Raw genomic sequence first — 19,958 nt, forward strand, 5'->3', positions numbered from 1 at the left:
CATGTAATTTTCAAAATGAAATCCATGTACGTTTTATCATCGAATATTTACACAAAACACCCTACACCCTTACATTTAGCTGTCTAAACAATTAACAAAGAAACATAAAAAGCAAAAATACACAATAACATATCGAAAACAACAACAACAACAACCAAAAATTAAAAGTCAAAGAAAAACGGGAACCTATTTGTGACGCAAGCATGAGTACTTAATTCAATGAGGATATATAAACTACAACTACATCAATATTGAGCTCATTTCTGTAAGGAAAAAAGAAAAATGTCGCGTAATAATACGAAACATTTGTGTTTTAGCTACTGTAGATCTAGTGTTCCAGTACAGATGAAATTGATTTACATCGACGTTGAATCGGCAACCCTTTCCGAAAATGCACACTATCAAATTCACTGCTGGTGATTTCACTAGGTCTATAGTTAATTTGAAACACTCCCAGTTTTATAGGTCCTCAAAAGAGCCATGAATGAACGAAACAATTTGGGCGGGGATGTGTAGGTTTCAGTGGACGTACTACTGACGTAGACCTGTGTGATATATGACCTGCAGTATTTGCATGACGACACATATTGTATGCAAGGTAAGGCCCAAGTTACATGTAAGTTTATCGTAATTAGATTTTGATGTGAATTCTAAAGATGTGCAGATGGAAAAGAAAATATGAATTCATATTGAATATGAAAGCTAAATTAGTCCAAAATTTCAATACACATATAGAATGACACGAGCACGTAACTGTGCCGACACAAACTCCATTAGTAGTATCGAAGATAGAAGACATTTCCCCACAAAAACAATATTCATAAAGGAATTTGGTGATTAGATTCCACTTTTTAAGTCTAAAGAACAATATTAACACAGGTCAGGTTTGGCGTATCCCGAAACATGCAAGCTTTTAAAATCGTAAAATACAACAATATTGATGAATAAATCGTTATTACGCGAAAACGTTTTTACCCTTGATAATGAGCTCAACAGGGTTTCGTTCACATAACTAAAAGGTGGGGTTAATCCAATTCATTCTGCCTTGGATTCATGGCCTTGCTTTCTTGTTGCTACCCACCCTTTTTTGTGGGCAGGCAATATTTTTATGCTAGTCTTTTTACATAGGTGTATGCAATAGGGGGTCATCTTGTTAGACCCCCTATCAGATGTTTTATTTTGTGTATATATGTTCTCTTTCTCAATGTCAATTTTATAGATGTATGTAACAGGGGGTCATCTAGTCATTTGCAGCATATAATCTTAATTTTTACTTGTTTTTAATGACCCCCTGTACTGTATATACTTTTCGTCATTTACTAAATAAATGACATTTTCTATTCTCAAACTTGATCTGCTTTGCCTGCTTTGAGCAAAAAACGAGTGCAGTCCACTTGGCTAGTACTTTTGAGCTAAGGATCATAAATCAGTGATTATTGTAAATAATAACTTTTATGTGACATGCGAGGTATTTGTCTCTCACTTTACCCTGACCTGTTGTTATGTCTGGATGGAGTTATGGCTGTTTTTGATCTAATTTTGCTCTTCTCCTTACTTGCTGTATTTCATCCAATCAAAGGTAACATATTTGTCACGTGGTCTTTATCTGTTTGTTTTCTATGTACCAGGAGCCACGCTAGTTCAGAGCAGTAATTTTTTGTACCCACCGTCCACCCCTTCTACCTCCATGTACTGTTATCATTTTAGCCATTTACGTTATAACTGACATGGCCTTGATTTCTTGTTGCTACCCACCCTTTTTTGTGGGCAGGCAATATTTTTATGCTAGTCTTTTTACATATGTGTATGCAATAGGGGGTCATCTTGTTAGACCCCCTATCAGATGTTTTATTTTGTGTATATATGTTCTCTTTCTCAATGTCAATTTTATAGATGTATGTAATAGGGGGTCATCTAGTCATTTGCAGCATATGATCTTAATTTTTACTTGTTTTTAATGACCCCCTGTACTGTATATACTTTTCGTCATTTACTAAATAAATGACATTTTCTATTCTCAAACTTGTTCTGTTTTGCCTGCTTTGAGCAAAAAACGAGTGCAGTCCACTTGGCTAGTACTTTTGAGCTAAGGATCATAAATGCTTTAAAACATTTTTACTCGGAAGATCATATATATATATATATATATATATATATATATATATACGATTCACAATCTTTATTTTTTCCTTCAGAGAAGCTAGCTGAAGACGGAGATTTTCAAAGCATGTTACAACGAACAAAAATATAGCTCAGATACTTCGCCCACAACCAGAACAGACGGGGTTTTTATTGCCCATATTACACTCGATAACTTCAATATGTACACATTGTTTGTTCTCGGGTTTTGCAGCTTAGTTTTAGTGCTAGTTTGCATTTTTATTCTATTTATTTAGTTTTCATTTTAATGTAAATATTCTGTCGTCCTGAAGATGGGTAATGTCGTCCAGAAAATTTGACTATATATATATATATATAACTTATACGGTACCAATTTTGATGCACCAGATGCGCATTTCGACAAATAATATATATATATATATATATATATATATATATATATGGTAAAAAATAAAAAAAAAAAGATACACGAAGACGTTTAGTAAAGCTTTAGCGCTTTCATTTCTAATCTTCAGAAGCTTTACTAAACGTCTTCGTGTATCTTTTTTATTTTTTACCTATACTTTTACCGATCATTGCCAAAAGTAATTATTTCTATCTATCTATCTAATTGAAATTGGATGTAAGATCCGCTAGCATATCTGTTGATCATTACTGTAGTTAGTCATTATTTGTTTTATATTTTCATTTATATGTTTCATTTATTTCTCAATCTATTTCAATCATATTTTGATAGTTTCTTTTTGTTTTTTATTTTCCCTTCTTATCTAAGGTGACAGGTTCTTATCGACTGGCTAATACGATGTCTAGATGCAACCCCCACCCCCACCCTAGAAAATGTTTCAGTCTTACCTGATGGGAAGTTTGTTTTTTATTCATTTTTTATTCATTTATTATTCATTTTATCTCTTTGTCATACACGTATCTTTAGGTTTATTCAACATCTGACTTTGAGAAGAGGTCTGAAATATACAAATAGCTGAAGGTGCCCATTTTTATTTCATTTTGCATTACATATTGTCCATGTCACAATCTTAGTTTTGAAGGCTGATAAATGGTGAAAACATTCTCCTATTTGCAGAAAAGGTGTAGTGCCCGTCACGTAGGGAGGTTTTAACCTGTGGTTTGTTTGTTGTTTTTGGTATAATTGTCAGTTCTTGTAGAAATATTTTTTCCTACATAACAGGAGGTGGTACTTGTTATTGGGCTACATACAGTCTGTTAAACTTGACCTTTTTTGCACTTAAAATGTACTTTTAATGTATTCGCATCAACTTGCCTTGTCTGTATGTCTTTTCACCCTCTGGTGTCTTATTTGTATATATTTGTAAATATATTGTATATTAACCGATGAGCTGCATCTGTCTGTTGTTTTCAACACAATGTAAGCAACACAAATCAATCATGTAAAATTATTACATACATATGTCTTTTAACAGTATAGATATGAAAATGTTTAATGCTAGTAGTTCGGAAATACATAATGATCTTTTGCACTTGAAATATGCGAAAGTGAATCATATAGAAATTGAAAGTTTAAAAGAACATATCAGGAATATCATCAGTTTTCAAAACTAAATTTTCATACAAAATTTCGTGCAAATTAATAATGACGTTTCAAAGAATTTGTGTTCTCTTTGGGAAAACATATCAACCGAACTGATCAATTTCTAGTTCCAAGTCTCTGTTACTTGTATATCATAAATTACAAATTTAAATGCAGTCTAGGGGTATAAGTATTGACATCATGCAAGATGAAACACCGTGCATATCAAAGAGCAAACAATTCTCCCACTATAAAATGTAGCCAAGCCTTTCAAAACCCTTTCAAAATTTGAAAATGACATAATAAATTGAACTGGATAGGTTTTCATAATAAATGTAATAGTAGATTATAAATAGACTGCGAGGTTGTGCTGAAAATCCGAGGAGCTAATTTCCTTCGCGAATGTTTTATTTTGTACGATCAAATTGTAGCCTGCATATGCCACAAAACACGTAATTTAGATAATTTGTCAAATATGGCAATTACTATGAAATAAACTTGAAAATTGGTCTAGATTTAATACTTAGCACGTTCGTTGTCATATTCAGCAGTTATTTCCTACGTGTTCTGAATGGTGGAAAAATCCCTTCAAGTATTTATTGCATGTACATCTAGATATGAATTACGAAACGGTCATGCAAACAATTTTCTGTGTGAAAGGTCTGATTTTTAAAAAGAAAATCGCACAACACAGGATTCTTTTATAATACAGGTAATTAATATGTGAAAGATGCAAAAATGATAAATTGAAATATTTATCTTTTACTTAAAATTAATGAGAGACTGGTTCACCATAGCTATGGAGTCGCGTCTGTAGTTGACTAATGACGGATTTTTACATTTGGCAAGGAGAAAGGTCCAAAATTTCAGAAGTAACATTCATCAGCTTATGATTGGAACATTTTATATTGAGTACTAATAAACTATATATACAAAAGGATTGGAAACAAGTTCTGATAACTTACAAGTTCCTCTCCTGGTGGTAATAAATCTAATACAGTTGTCACGTGATTGCAGTAATCAATGTGAGCGGTTGAAGTGCATTAGTAACAATATATTAATTAAATCTTCCATAAATTGTGAACTACTGAGAAAATAAAGCGGTTGATATCATAAGAAAAGGAGTCATTACCCCATAGTAAGAAATGGGTATCTGTCACAATAGCTTCATTCAGTCTAAAGAGTTGGTGAAACAGATTGTTTCTAGCATCTAAATATCTTTTGCGTACTATGAAAAAAAAGATAAGCATCCTCGTTCTTACTATTAAAAGGTGAAGATAACGAACAGTGATCAATCTCATAACTCCTAAAAAGAATACAAAATTGAAAAGTGGTCAAACACGAACCACTGGATATACCAGAGATGGAATAGGAGGAGTGAGCATCCCCTGTCGACCGGTCACACCTGCCGTGAGCCCTATGCCTCGATCGGGTAAACTGAATAATCCGTGGTCAAAATCAGTGTGTATAGAACGACCTTAATTGGTATGAAACACGTCAGACAGCAATTTAGTCAATGACAGATTGCTTTGGTAAACTGAATCGTTATAACGACCATAGAATTGGGGAAATTCTTACTTTAAACGAGACTGTTGAAACCCCTGTAACATCAACTTCTTTGTCAGTAGCCCGCCTCGATTTAAAAACCGATCATTCACAGAATAAGTGCAATGTGGAGAAACTATGATATTTGTCTGTACAGATCGCAATTCAGTAAACAGTGTTGTGTTAGTTTGACGTGGATAATATTGATAGTGAGTTTACATGTCTCAGTTTGACGTGGATAATATTGATAGTGCGTTTACATGTCTCAGTTTGACGTGGATAATATTGATGTCTCAGTTTGACGTGGATAGTTTTTAGACGGTGGCTATTTATAGCCACTGTCTCATACTATCGCCACAGTGGGCGTTACTGTATATACACGGGAACTCTAGCGGCTGAATTTTGCAGGCAAAAATTCATAAAAATGGATTTGTTTTTATTATGAAAAGCATATGTGTATGAGTGTAATGATTGTAAACAGTTTTTGAAAAAAAATTCAATAAAATGTTTTGCTATTTACGTGAAGATAATCCCGAAATACTGGTATGTTTTATTACTCGTTTCATAGATATGCATAAGGTAACGGCATTGTAATCAACAATCGACGCCTTTGAAGTCGCAGTTTCTCTGCCAGCCTTGAATCTGAAAGCCCTCCGTAGACGGCGAGTTCACTGAGTGTGTCTACAATAGATAAAGTTTGTGTGTTTGTGTTTTGGAGAAAATTGGTAATAAAGAAGTTTTTAAAAAAAATCACACCACATGCTGTAGAATTTCAGTTTGTTTTAAACACCCCCCACAAGACCATGGCAAACTTCTCAATTAGCAAGCGTCAGGTCAGCTGAATGTCAGATGGAGCACGTGGATCTCCTGTGTAAAAAATAATCGGGAAAACTTTTTGCTGAATAGATAGATTAAGGGAATTCGATTTATATCTCTAAAATACTTTTTCATAATACTTAATGTAGTTCATTGATATTCAAATAGACATGTAAATTAGATTTTACAGCACTAATCTTCTCCATTATTTGTGCACAGAGTCGAACACCTTAAATTTTAGTCAAAATGGCTCAATTGCTCAATAAAGATATGAATTTTTGGAAAAAGGAAAATATATTCTGTTCATCAAGACAAATAATGCATGCATGAAAAAGCTTTGTAGATGCGTACATCGATCGTTTACCGACAGTTTGGTTTTACTATAAAGTCATTAATTAATCACATCTTACCATACAATTCTTTCTGCGAATTAAATAGACAGAAGTTTACAATTAGAATTAACAATATTTGTTTGTTTTTTAAGGACCCGATCTTCAATTTTTCCACAAATACATAGGTCCTCTATGATGATGTTACAATGGAATAAATATTTGTTTAAATTATGTCGAAGTCTTGTATGATCATTTACAACAGTTGGTACACAAGAATTTTTTTTAAATAGATTTACAATGTAGGTAAATGCAATTTAGAGTGTTTCTTGTGTTGTAATTTCAGCAGGAAATATATCTTTATGATAGTTTGGAGTCAAATTCTGGTCCACTTTATACATTGTTTTTATTCATGTTGGGGTTTTGTTTCTTTTTTTTGCCTAATTTGAAGCTGTCCCAACCTGTTTCCAAATATAGAGATTCTCTCGATGCTTGTAAAGTTCATCCTTTAACTAATTTGCTGCAATTAGTTGAAATGCTTCTAGCTAATTTTGCATATTTGTTTTAAGTTTTAAATCCTCCCTATACCCTGTTGGTTGAATATTGTTTAATGAGGTACTCTACATCGTTATAATGGCTGACTTCCTTTAAAACATGGATTAAAATATAGATATCATCAATATTTGTCTATTCATTTCAAAAATTATCGCCTAGCTGAGTAGCTAAGTAGGTTAGCACGTCGACTGCTGAACTGTAGATCGCGGGTTCGAGTACACCAGAAATTTTAAATGTGAGGAATATTATCATCATTATTATCAAGAAAGTTACAAACAATCATTGTTAAATTTAAAACTACAAACCATCACCTTCCTGTTGAAGTAGTAATATTGAAAGGAATGTTTTTGTACATTATGCAAATGTAACCAAATTGGAGATGAATTTCATTATATTCTGGAATGTAAAGCATTGTGCAAATTACGTAGAGATTTTTTCGATATAGAATATTGTCCCAAACACAAAATTTTGTGTGAATTCATGTCTTCTAAAGATTCGGTATATATAAGAAAGCTACACATGTATGCATGTTTATTTTGAAAATCAATAATATTGTCTGTTCTCCAGATTTTTCGTGTTTGACCCCTGTTATTGTATATATTATATATGTCAATATGTTTCATGTACCTCATGTACGATTCCATGGTTTGAGCTAAATAAACTGAACTGAATCCAGCAGGGGTCTTAAATTTTGTTTCAGATTGGTTTCTACTAAAACTGCATTTTTTTTTTTTACAAAATAAAGTAAATTTGAATGTTTTCACTTTCAAAATATTGTTGTACATATCCTCCACTTTTCATTCATATCAAATTTCTCTAGTGTAGCATATCTCCTTTATGTCCCACTCGAGATTGTTTCACTCATATGGAGACGTCACCATTGCCGGTGAAGGGCTACGTCGTTTACGATCTTTGCTTTGTCGTGCCGTTGCTGTGACACGGGGCCTCGTTTTTTGCGGTCTCATTCAAAGGACCGCCTCTTACGACAAGCAAGGGGTACTGAGGACATATTCTAACGCGGATCTCCACGGTACCCTATACTCAGATCGAGTCTACTTTAGATAGCTTTTTGATAACCCCAACATTCTATTAGTTGAAAATTCGTGATTGAAAATTCCAAGATCTCTCTGACAATTATCGAATAACGCGTCATAAAAATTTCCAGATACATGTGTAATTTGATTTTAAGATCACCTGGCTGTGAACTATTTAAAGACAAGAATAACTAATGATTTAAAATTTTAGTATATATATGAATATAGAATAAAAATTTACAGAAAGTCAGGAACATGACCCACTGAAATACAGTATGCTTTGACTGAATCAAAATATCTTGAGAACTTGAACACTATATATACTTTAGAAAGTATATTTTATGAATATTATGTATTTGCATATCTATGAACATGAGAAATATTTTAATGATTAAATTAGAAGGACATTATTTGAACATATGAAAACTTTTGAGAGTTTTCTAAATCTTTATTGAGATTACATGACACAAATGTCATATGATTGAGAAGTTGACATTACATGTATATATGAGACAAGTTGAAAAATATATACAGGAACAAACACAACTAAGACACTCTGGCTGAATCAAGATATCTTCTGAAAACTCCAAAATTCCATGAATGATTTTTCAAGGTGTAAGATCTTATGGTTGAGAATTCTAATACTTCAGCAATTAGAATATACGAGAATTTTTTTTATTGTATGACATTAATCAAAATTTGAGAACTGTTTCAACTATATGAGGTATATTTGAGATATCGTTTGAGAACTTCACGAATCTATTATGGTTCATTTTGATATAACATGACAGAGCGCGAGAACAATCTGAAGCGCGAGAACAACCTGGAGATTAAGAATCCATGTAAGAATATTTTGAACACATGGTAAATGACTCATTTGAAACATCTTTTGAAAAACAGTATATAAATATGATATTCGTTTGTCCATTTAAATAAATACCGGTACACAATAAAATCCTACTTATCGGGTAATTAGATCATGAAAAAAGTGTATTACCTTGATCTGTAATAAGAAAAATAACACGTTTCCTCTGAGTTTAATATCTGAGTTTTGAGTTACCCTGCATGCTAGACAAATACAGATATTTCGAAATAGAAAGGCTGCAGACTCTAATGCCATTCTCCATTTTACAAGGTGATAATTCTGAAATATTCCCTATAAGCTCAAGAGGAAAACAGTGCATGGATATGAGTTCCTCTGCTCTCTTGAGGAAAAACATTTGCTCATTTAAAAGGTATGATCTTCATTCAGTATTGGAAACTGCATTTTTAAACCACAGGTACATGGATTTAATAAACTATCTATGGACTCTTATACCCTGTTTCACCATTATTGAATTATTTCTGCTAAATGAATTACCATTAATGATTCCTCATTCAGACTATCTCTGTACTGTTTTAAGTTCACCCGAGTTAAGTTTTTCGCAACCCATGCCACCATCTTTAAGTACAGTCAGTACTTTGATTTTACACCCCATGGTGTGACTTTTTAGTTTGCTGTAATCTATTTTGCTACGTATATATACTGGTATGCTGTGAAAAAAAATCATAAACGTTTGAAAATTGCCCCCCCCCCTCCCCCCCCCCCCCCCCCCGAATACTAAATTATAGTATTCGACGGGGGAATCTTTGTTTACAAACAACAAATAACAAACTTTCTATAATGAGTCTCCGTCATAAACTTAATTGTGCACGTGTGTGTTAGTGTTTTTTTTTCCTTCTTCTATTTAACATATTAGTAAATTTTAATCATTAAAACTTTTAGGGAAATCGTGAATCAATATAACATTCGTATTATGAATAGAAATTGAACAGGACCAGTAAAATCTTACATTTAATGTTTTGAAATTTTAAAATATGTAGCATTTCGTGTGACTATCTTCTGAAATGAAGGCTGCGCTCTCAATTTCAACATTGACACCAAATGATTCATGTTTCATATTCATTTAACTAACCCTGTCTTTGTCTTTCTTGTACAGAAAAGTTTAGAAAGTTTTCCTATAAATGTACCTTAACACTTTAAAGGCACTGATTCACGATTTTTCCACAAATTTTGTTTTTCCCTTTTAATGATCAAAACCTACTGTCTAATGTGTTTGAAAGGTTATACATTATCACAGAAGCTCATTTTAGAAAGTTTATTTGTTTATTAAACAAAGATTTTGGTATGTTATTGTTTACGGAATTTTCAAAAGAAATGGATATCGCTCTAAATTTATTATATCTTTTACATTTCAAGCATTCTTTGGGTAGAATGTAACATCTATAAGTTAAAATTTGTACACTGTAACTATGAACAATTCAGATGCTTTATATTACAAAATTGATATTTCACTGTTTGTTTGTATACATGAAAAGACCCGAGTCTTTGTTTACATAACACAAATTTAAGGCTAAAATATTGCTTTTATTCTTGCATTCAGAAGGTCACAATTTTGGCTGTCGACATCAAATGAGTTATATTTTCAATGTTTAACATAAAAAATGCAAAATATTTTTCTTCAAAAATCGAGAGCCAGCCCCTTTAATTATGGCCGACAAATATAGAATAACAGTTTTATTATGGTCCTAACAAACGTTGGTTGATTGGACTTTTTCTGTCAACAAAAAATAAACTAGAATCGTGAGCTCTTTATCACACACATAAATAGCTGACATCATTCACATTTTGTTTGAGAATTACAAATACCGCTGTACCTTAGATAAAGTATTCAAACTAAAAATAGAAACTATGAATTACACACGTAATCGTGACCCTATAAATGGAGCAAAATAAACAAAACAACAACAACCCCAAATAACAACCCCCCCCCCCTCAAAAGTCAAAATAGATAAATAAAAACAATAATATATAATAAATAAATTTAAAAAAAAAACATCCAAAGAAAACCCAACGATTTTAGTATTTTGTGTTCATGCCGTCGTTTTAAAGGTCATGTTTAAGCAATCCATGGCCTTCTCTTCTATCTCGGGGACTTTGCGAAGGAACAGCCATTACTTATGTTAATATGTGCAATCGACTTTTTTTCTCGGTTTTGTTTGTTTGTTTGTTTGGTTTTTTTTTTGAAAAAAAAATCAATCATTGATTTTCTCAAACAGTTAATTTCTGATAGCATGTATGCACTCGAATGTATCATATGTTATGAATTGTTCTGTTTATAGAACCACCAAATAGAAAAAAGAACATGTTGCTATATATTGCACATACTGCAAATTCTTACAAAATTTGAAATTAAAAGCTACAGCTACATTGTATTACATACAAATAATGTCTGTTCACACGGAATGGTATGAAAGGATAGTGACCTTGAATGGTAATCTCTGTGTGTCAAAAGACATTATACATGTATGTTCCAAGATCTTGTAAGCCTAATATCGTATCTTATCACATCCAATTAATATAAGAAGAAATAAACAGTGTTTACAAATTGTACAGAAATAATGTCAATTAAACATTAAATTTTGTAAAGCAAAAAACTAATAGACTTTAGTAAATTGAAGTTGCAGGTGTGACCGGTCGACAGGGGATGCTCACCCCTCTTAGGCACCTGATCCAACCTCTGGTGTGTCCAGGGGTCCGTGTTTGCCCAACTATCTATTTTGTATTGCTTATAGAAGTTATGAGATTGATCACTGTTCGTTATCTTCACCATTCATATAGCTATTTTCCTTCGATCTTTAAAAAAAAGAAATTGCACATTGATAATTATTTCCGTCACGATCATTTATTGAAAGATTATTTGACTGATGATCCACAATGTTTGCATTGTGGCCATGAATTTGAAGGAAATGTGCATTATTTCCTTGAATGTTCAAAATATAATCATCAAAGAGAGATTCTTCTGCAGCAATTTCATGACATTGGTGTTCAACTATATTCTATAGGGTAGTTCTGAGTATTCATATAACTTAAATTGCAAAATTATTTCTTATGTTCATATATAATGTAACTACATTAAATCTTCATCAAAATGCGCTTTTGAGAAGTTAATTTTTGCACTTTTTTTTTTTTTTTTTTTTTTTTTTTTTTTTTTTTTTTTACAAATTATTTATTTTCTTTGTTCTTCTAACGGGCTGGATTGATCTATGTTAGTATTGATCTATATTATATGTATATATGTAGGCCTATGTGTGTGACTGTAGGTGGAGGGTTTTGTAAGTATGTGTGTATGTGTAGAACATGTTGATCTATAAAAAATCAATTCATAGCAAAATTCAACAAAACTCTTATTAACTATTTTCATGTAAATCTCATTACAATATTGTTCAATTTTCAAAAAATCCTTTTTATCAATCATACCTTTGTACTTAACACTTGTATTTGGGAGAGGGCCTACATAGGCTATGCCTGTTGCCCAATCCTGTTGAGTTTCTCAATAAAATATGTTTAAATTAAATTATTTCTGTCATAATTCTAGGGCTATAAAATTATGACTTCTTCATAATACTGGTGAAATAAGGTAGATACTATTAAAGAAAGAAAAAATAAATCAAGGGGTATCGGATCGTGAGAGAGATAATCTCAATCTTCGCATCATAGTGAATGGTATCTAAAATGGCCTTCAGATAAGGAGTTAGTTCAAAATATTATGCATATTTTCTATATTCTAATACTTTTGCAGATCAAGACTTATTCCCATAGATTTGAAAATATTATATTCCTGTTTCAGTCGGCAAAATAATATATATATATATATATATATATATATATATATATATATCCACGATTTTGCACAAAAGAATGTGATACATGCAAGAACGATTCTGGTTTCGCAGCTTGTTTTTTTTGTGTGTGGTACAAATGCTTAAAAAAAGGATTAAATATAGCAGAAAGGTTGTCGGCAAAATAATATCGGTTTGTTGTTCTGTAGAATAAATAAGTTATAATTTACTGAGTCTCATTTCAGTGGTAACTGTTACATGTACAACTACAAGCAGGAATGAGTAAGGTGGCTCCATTGCCCAGCTGTTTTATAACTGAAGAAAGTACAGGCACTAACGGAGGGGATTGAAAGGACGGGGAGGGTTGTCACCAAGTGTTTATCAACGGAGGAGATTGAAGGGGCAGGGAGGGTGTCACCAAGGCTTGTGTGTCGTACCCACGAAGGGACATGCTACACAAAACACGGCATTATCGCAACTCGATCTCAGGTTAGGGTCACTTGATATCAGTATGAGAGCCACCAAGTGACCGAGGGCGGATGTAGGATTTTTCTTTGTATCTGCTATATGATTTTTTGTTATTGTGTCCGAATCAGTATCTCACACGGATGGAGTCTGTATACATGTATATTATTAAATACGAAACGAAACGATTTAAAACTAAAGGAACGGATCAAGGAGCTGACTAATCAGATTGAATGATTTGTATTTCAATATTTTGAGAGAAAGAGTTTCCCTCCCTATTTTGCGTGCACATGTTCTGAAGAATTGTATGTTTTATCAACAATGATTTCACCGACACATTAGAAAATAGATACCATTCCTACAATTTTCAATAACTTTTGACTGGTACATACAATGGTGACTATGAAAAGCTATGTTTTAGCGATGGAGTAATATGTATTTCCTCCTCCCATTAACACATCCAGTTCACATACAGAAATGGTTGTGTCTGTTTGATATAAGGAACATCACCAGAAGACGCCGAGATTAGCGATATGAAATCATCCACAAGGACCATACGTAAGCCTTAACTCAAGACCCGAAACACCATCTTGTACAATATTGCTGATTTGAAGGAAAAAACATTGGTTCGCTGATAGAAAAGTCAAACCTACATGTATATAATTTATATAAAACTATATATCAAGGGGGAATATTTGCAACCCATCAATGAAATTGCTACGAGTTTTCTACATTATGAAAACAATGTCATACCTTTATTTTCATGATGAGTAAGTTCCCTCTGTACAATCATACAAAGCTCATTCAGGTGAACTGATAAAAGCCCTCCGACAAACATTCTCTTATCAGAACCATTTGTTCTGGGGTAGCCATATCACCTTTGCGCATGCTCTTGAAAAAAAATACATGTACCAAACAGGACAAACATACTTATTTACTGAAGCCACATTTCACATGTAACCATCAGTTCATCATAAATTAATATGTTACCCCTTTAAGGATATGTCATAGAACGATAAACAATACAGACTGTCTAATGGTTTTATAAGCGAACCTCGTACGTCTGATAACGAAATTCTTCAGTAACTATATAGGGAATGTGTCAAAGATTCAATAATCATTGATAAAATATGTATACAGATAAGGGACGCCAAAAATGAATTTTAAAAGTACTCCAACAAATACAGTTTACTTAGAGGACCAATTAACAGTATTTCGCGCTCTGTAATTTTTTGAACGCAGGAATTTCAAACTTCGGAAACTGTAAAAAAAAATAAAAATATATATATTAGATACTTGTGCGTCAAAACAGTTGTATCATTTGAACCTATTGAACATTATCAAAGATTACTCATTAGTCTCCTTCCATGGTCAGAAGAATCGAAATATGAAAAATTCTTTCCCTTCGTATGGAGGCATGCATTCAGGTCAGCGTTTTTAGAGATATCAATGTCACACGACAAAAGAATGTTCGATAAGGCCAGTGATAAACTGGCGTGTAATCTTGACGTCACAATATTATTGATTCATGTGAAAATCATTCAAATACATTTACTTGGCAATTTTCCCCCCAAACTTAAGAATGGATTTGAAGGTAATGTTACACCCCCCCCCCCCCAAACAAAATGCAAAAAGGACGTCTTTTTAGATATGTTTTCATATGACATCAAAATTGTTTTTCCCGAACTTGGTTTCATCCTCACCTCCTACACCCCGTTTTCTTGTAAACGTCATTGCAAAATATTTACATTCACTGAATCTTTTCTCATTATTTCTTTAAAGATTGACATTGCTTTCATCATAGACAACGAATACATGTTTATTGCAAATTAGTTCGATGCGGGTTTTAGTACTACCTGTCTGCGTAATCAATACCAAATATGGATCGTCATCAAGGTCATAGTGTGCAATGGCTGTTCCGTTTAACGTAACGAATATAATAGTACTTAAATATATTTTTTAAAATGCATTAAAATATAAATATAAACAATGAAATGTCTTTCTTTGTTGTTTTATCGAGTGAAGAAGGTACATGAAACAATCATTGCAGAAAGGATTGCATAACCCGCATTCGATGGTTTAAATGCCCCCCCCCCCCCTCCTCCCGATAGTCATTCACAGGTATCTGACGCTTAGACCCTTACTCCCTTTGATCCGCCATCACCCTTTTAAAGTGCAAAATAAAACTAATTAGAACTATTTGCTGAAAGTTCGTGGATTCCATTTCTATCATATCTATTTCTCCCTTCCCAATATCACTTTGCACGTTTAATAAACTCTTTAAATTACCCGGGTTTAGAGGATTGAAGTAAATAAATATGTATGTGTTAGTGTCTACTTAAGGTGACCAATTACACCAACATTTTGTGTAATGGTTCGTTAGAGCACCCCGTATGATTTCACCATCAAAAGTGTGATACAAACGTTCATTTATATGATTTTAAATTGTGGGTTTTATTTTATCGGAATGATAAAAATGGTGGTTTGTTTGCAAATAAGAGATTTTAGAGTCCAGCTTTAAACATGCCTAAAAGAATCAGACATACGTTCTAATTTTAAAAATTATAAAAATGAAAACGTTTTTTGTTAATATTTTTTAGTCTACGACTAAAATCTTTCAGAAACATGTCAATTAGAAAAAAGATGTATATAAATGAATTTACATGTATTAAGCGAACTAATGTTTTGATGAAAAGTGCATGAACTTAGCAGCAATTTGAATATATCAAAAATTTCTATCAATATTGAACGGGATCAATCCGGTTCTTTTTTCTCTGGATTGGTTCAAATCTAAAAATAATAAATAAATAAATAAAAAAAAAATAGTGGTATTTCTGAAATTTGGTCTTTTCGTTTCAATTTCTTGTGAAACTTCATGTGCATTTGTCTAATATATCTTTTTACCCAAATGGCATGTTTCTAATTCCTTATGATTTTAGCCGTATGTTAAAAAATATCAACAGATAACCTTTATTTATTTTCATAGATATCTTTTATTTTAAAAAATTGAACGTCTACATGACAGACAGACATTCCTTATTCCCTCTGCAGCAGAGATTAAGCAATGCATCAATACAAGTATAAACTGTGCAAATATTCAAACGTACAAAAATAAATGTCAATGCATTTGTAACAATATGTACATCGCATGATGATTAATTGCATAAATTGAATGGCTAAGTTTATTTATGTCATCATCCTTGATATACCCGATGCTACGGCAAGCATGAATAGTTCCCATTCTTCGTCCTGTATCACGATATGGTGCTTTGATCCCAGAATGGTGTTTACGATTTTATTGTTGTCCATGGTAGTTAGATTTACATAGGTTTGTACATTAGGACATTGACGATTTCTTCCATCATGCTATCCCTACTAGAGTACAGTCACGAGTCTTCTTGGTAAGTTATATTATATATTTATACAGAATACATTCGTCGCAAGCCACGTCTATTGTCTCCGTTTACACTATGTCAAATACCGTGGCTGTATGATTTTAAAAAATCCTCGACTTCATGAATATTTATGTTCATTAGTCAACCAATCAGTGAACTTCCATGATATTTTGGTGGAAAGAAAATCATTCGGAGATCATTGCGTGTTCGTAGCGTATCAGGATTGCCGATTGAGAACAAACTGGACACTTTTTAGCTGTTGTAACTAATAGACGCGTCTTTGTCGACTTCACCAGTGTAATAGATTTACCATATAATATGCGTAAGCACACCGCTCTCTTTAGATAATTGTCTGATCAACTCTAGTCTTTCAGATTTCAACACATCAACGTTACCCCGCATTTCCTCATCAAGTTTGATAATACGATTAACACAGAGTTTACAAGCGTAAGCACGGCTGTTAAGGCGAATTTCAATCAATACATACTTATAAACTTTACTTGCCTCTATAAACAGAGATTTGTAGCCTTTTTTGTCCGTTATTACTTGTAAACAAATGCTGCAAATTTTTGTTATGGGCGCAGACATTAAAGGACACAACGCATGTTTCTAAACTTTTTCATTTTTTCAGCAAAATTAATTCTTTTTATGCCTAAAACTACTTTAAATGTGTTTTAAATGAAATATTTTGTGTAGTTTTCGAGTTTGAGAGCGATGAAATTCAAATCTTGCGATATGCATATTTTCTTTCGCTAGTTTACGTGCCATTATGTGTGACGTCATATGCGCCCTCGGGTTTGAAAACATCTATTAGCCATTTCATAAACAGATTAGATTTAATCGACAAAAAACCAATTATCACGGTAACGGCTTGTAAATAATAATGCATTAAGATGTTTTGTGCCGTGCTCGGGTGTACTATTTGTCGGTAGAAAGGATTTAGACTGAGTATTTTTCAATTTTTCGAAGGAAGGTATGAGAAAAAAGACGTGGATAATTTTTTTGTTGGAGTAAGAACTTTACCTTAAAAAACACACCCAGTCACCTTTTCAAAAACCGCTTGGACAGAGACCCTGATAAACTGCGAGAAAATGGATATATCGAAGCTATAAGCACTGGTAGGCCTATAGCATACATTCTGTTTTGCTCTTCAAATTCAATATACACCCGGATCAACTGACCTTCACCTTGTAACAACACATATATATTGACAATACAATGTAACTTCTACCAACTGGCAGATTTACAAAAAAATTAAAGATACAAAATAATTGAACTTTTAATTATACAAATAATAGAATATTGTATTTCCTAACTTTAACTTGAATTATAAAATTATTTCCTTAATGAACTCGTAGCATCTTGAGTGCGTCAGTATAACGCCGTGCTCCCACTTCGTACTTCCTAAAGACGTGCAGATCACAATTCAAAAATAGTAATAAGATTGCTTTATCAAAATAAAATAATGTGATTACCACTTTAAATTTGAATATTTTTATTGCTTTGTGTGTATATTGTCTTTTTCTTTCTTTCCGAAATGCACTCGTGACAATAGCTTGGCATAGGGCCTAGTTGTCAACAATTTAACGTATCATAATTTGTCTAATCCAAAAATAAATAATGATTGCACTGTTTATTTTAGAAAAACAGCGCCAATTACAGATGTATAAAGGAATAACATCATCAAACAGTTTATAGACAACGACCCATATAAATATTATTTACTCACAATATTGCCGATTTCATACACGCTTTACTCGCTATATTTGGGTTTTTACATCGTTATATGTGTGCACTGGTGGCGAACACATATAAAACTCGGACAATTTGTCAACAACGATTTAAATGTTGCCCATGGTAAATAAATTAGGCCCCTAAAAGTTGAGTTTTTAATAATATCTCGTAGTACTTTCACAATTCGAAGGGCGTGTGTGACGTCACTGTACCATGTGACTACCTACCTAATTAACTAGATTTTTTGAAATCGGGACTTAGATTTAAGTCTGTATTGTGGTTAATTATCGCATAATTTCGGCGAACGAACTATTAGAATTAATTATTATAAGCATAAAGAAGACGAAATGCATGTAATGTTGTATACTTTGAAAACATGAGATGTGTCCTTTAAAACATAAGAATTCTGTTATTGTGACTGTGATTGGTCAAAACAATTATTGCATCATTCTATATATATATTCATGAAAATCGAGGTGTTTGCTGATTATACAGCCACGGTTTGTGGAAGGTAGGTACTACCGGATTCAGTAAGCGTAGCTAGCGAGGATGATAGAATACATATCATGCATCAATTCAAAGTAAAGCTTGGGTTTTTAAAAATCTCTTTTTTGCAAACAAAACACTGTTTTTAAAGTGCTAAGTGTAACTGTTCTTTATTGTCGCCAGCTGGATTTTACTTCCGACATCGCCACTGTCATGATCGTGTGCAGGATTGGACAAAACAAGATGGCAGACGGCATTTCCAAACAAAGGTAGGCTCTTAAAACTCTTTATTTTACCGACTTATTAGACGACGAATTTATGAATTTAAGACACTGCCTGGCCAGGGAGGCATCATTAAGTTGATTGGTTGTTGGAATTCTTACTCATGTACACGTACAACTCTAAATTCATTGATCGAAGTTGACGATGTTGCCTCGATAGAATTCGAAGCGGGCGAAGATGTTTCTAATCATGTTTTCATGCATTTTAAGAAAGATACTTTAGGTAAAATAGACTCTGCACATATCTTTTGATGAAAACTTGAACCAGTGTATGCGATTTGTCCCTTAAATTGCCTTGGTTAAATAGATATCTTGACTTGAACATTTGCTAATGTGCAGGATTGGACTATGGTCGTTTCCACGATAAACGTGCCGGATTGGACCTCGATTTTGGTTCAGGATTGGACCCTTTCTTAAATACATGCATTTTTTCTTACAGATCCAGTCAGGAGCGGACTTCCTTAAGCTTAAAAGTTGCAAGTGAATGAAGTGTGTTCTATTTTATGTCTCCTAATAAAACCATGGTTTTGACAAACCTAAAAGAGCACGTGGAGCAAGGAACTATCAGTAAGCCGGAAGAGCCAGCTCGAAAATCTTTACGTGTTTGAGAATTGCACCGCGGACATGAATCTAAAGTTCTGCCACACGTTAGAAGGAGCCTTGTTCTCGAAGATCAACATGTTGAGAAGTCTTCATTTTGCAGAAGCAAATACATTTATATTGTATATACACATGTAGACCATGTTTGATTCCCAACCACTTAACATTTGTGATATCTGCATGGAATTAAAGCTGAGCATGGTTTGACGTATAATAATCTCTTCAGGCATGATGGTTTACATTTCACAAAGCTGTTCAATGACAATAAAGACAATAAGATGTTGAGGTGTTCATGTTTTCAATACTTAATCATCTGTCCACATGTACTTGTGCCTTTCATATGTATGCTTCTTCTGGAACAAGTTTTAATTGTTAAAGCGGGATTTATT

At 33.0% G+C, this 19,958-nt stretch overlaps 1 protein-coding gene across 3 annotated transcripts in view; it reads right to left on the bottom strand.

Annotated features, from left to right (window-relative positions):
* Positions 1–14,700, bottom strand: part of LOC125659385 (uncharacterized) — a 39,615-nt gene extending 24,915 nt beyond the window's left edge. The window contains exons 1-2 of one of the 3 annotated variants that reach the window (XM_048891044.2): positions 13,827–13,896; positions 5,733–5,893 (exon numbers count right to left, since the gene is read on the bottom strand). In XM_048891044.2, coding sequence (XP_048747001.2) covers positions 5,733–5,778 — 46 coding nt within the window. In that variant the 5' untranslated portion in view covers positions 5,779–5,893; positions 13,827–13,896. Of the gene's footprint in view, positions 1–5,245; positions 5,345–5,732; positions 5,894–13,826 lie in introns of those variants that run through there. The other 2 variants (XM_048891042.2, XM_048891045.2) reach the window with 2 other exon arrangements.
* Between the last annotated feature and the right edge of the window lie 5,258 nt (positions 14,701–19,958).

The sequence above is a fragment of the Ostrea edulis genome, chromosome 9, assembly GCF_947568905.1.
Source record: "Ostrea edulis chromosome 9, xbOstEdul1.1, whole genome shotgun sequence".
In the NCBI taxonomy this organism is placed as follows: domain Eukaryota; kingdom Metazoa; phylum Mollusca; class Bivalvia; order Ostreida; family Ostreidae; genus Ostrea; species Ostrea edulis.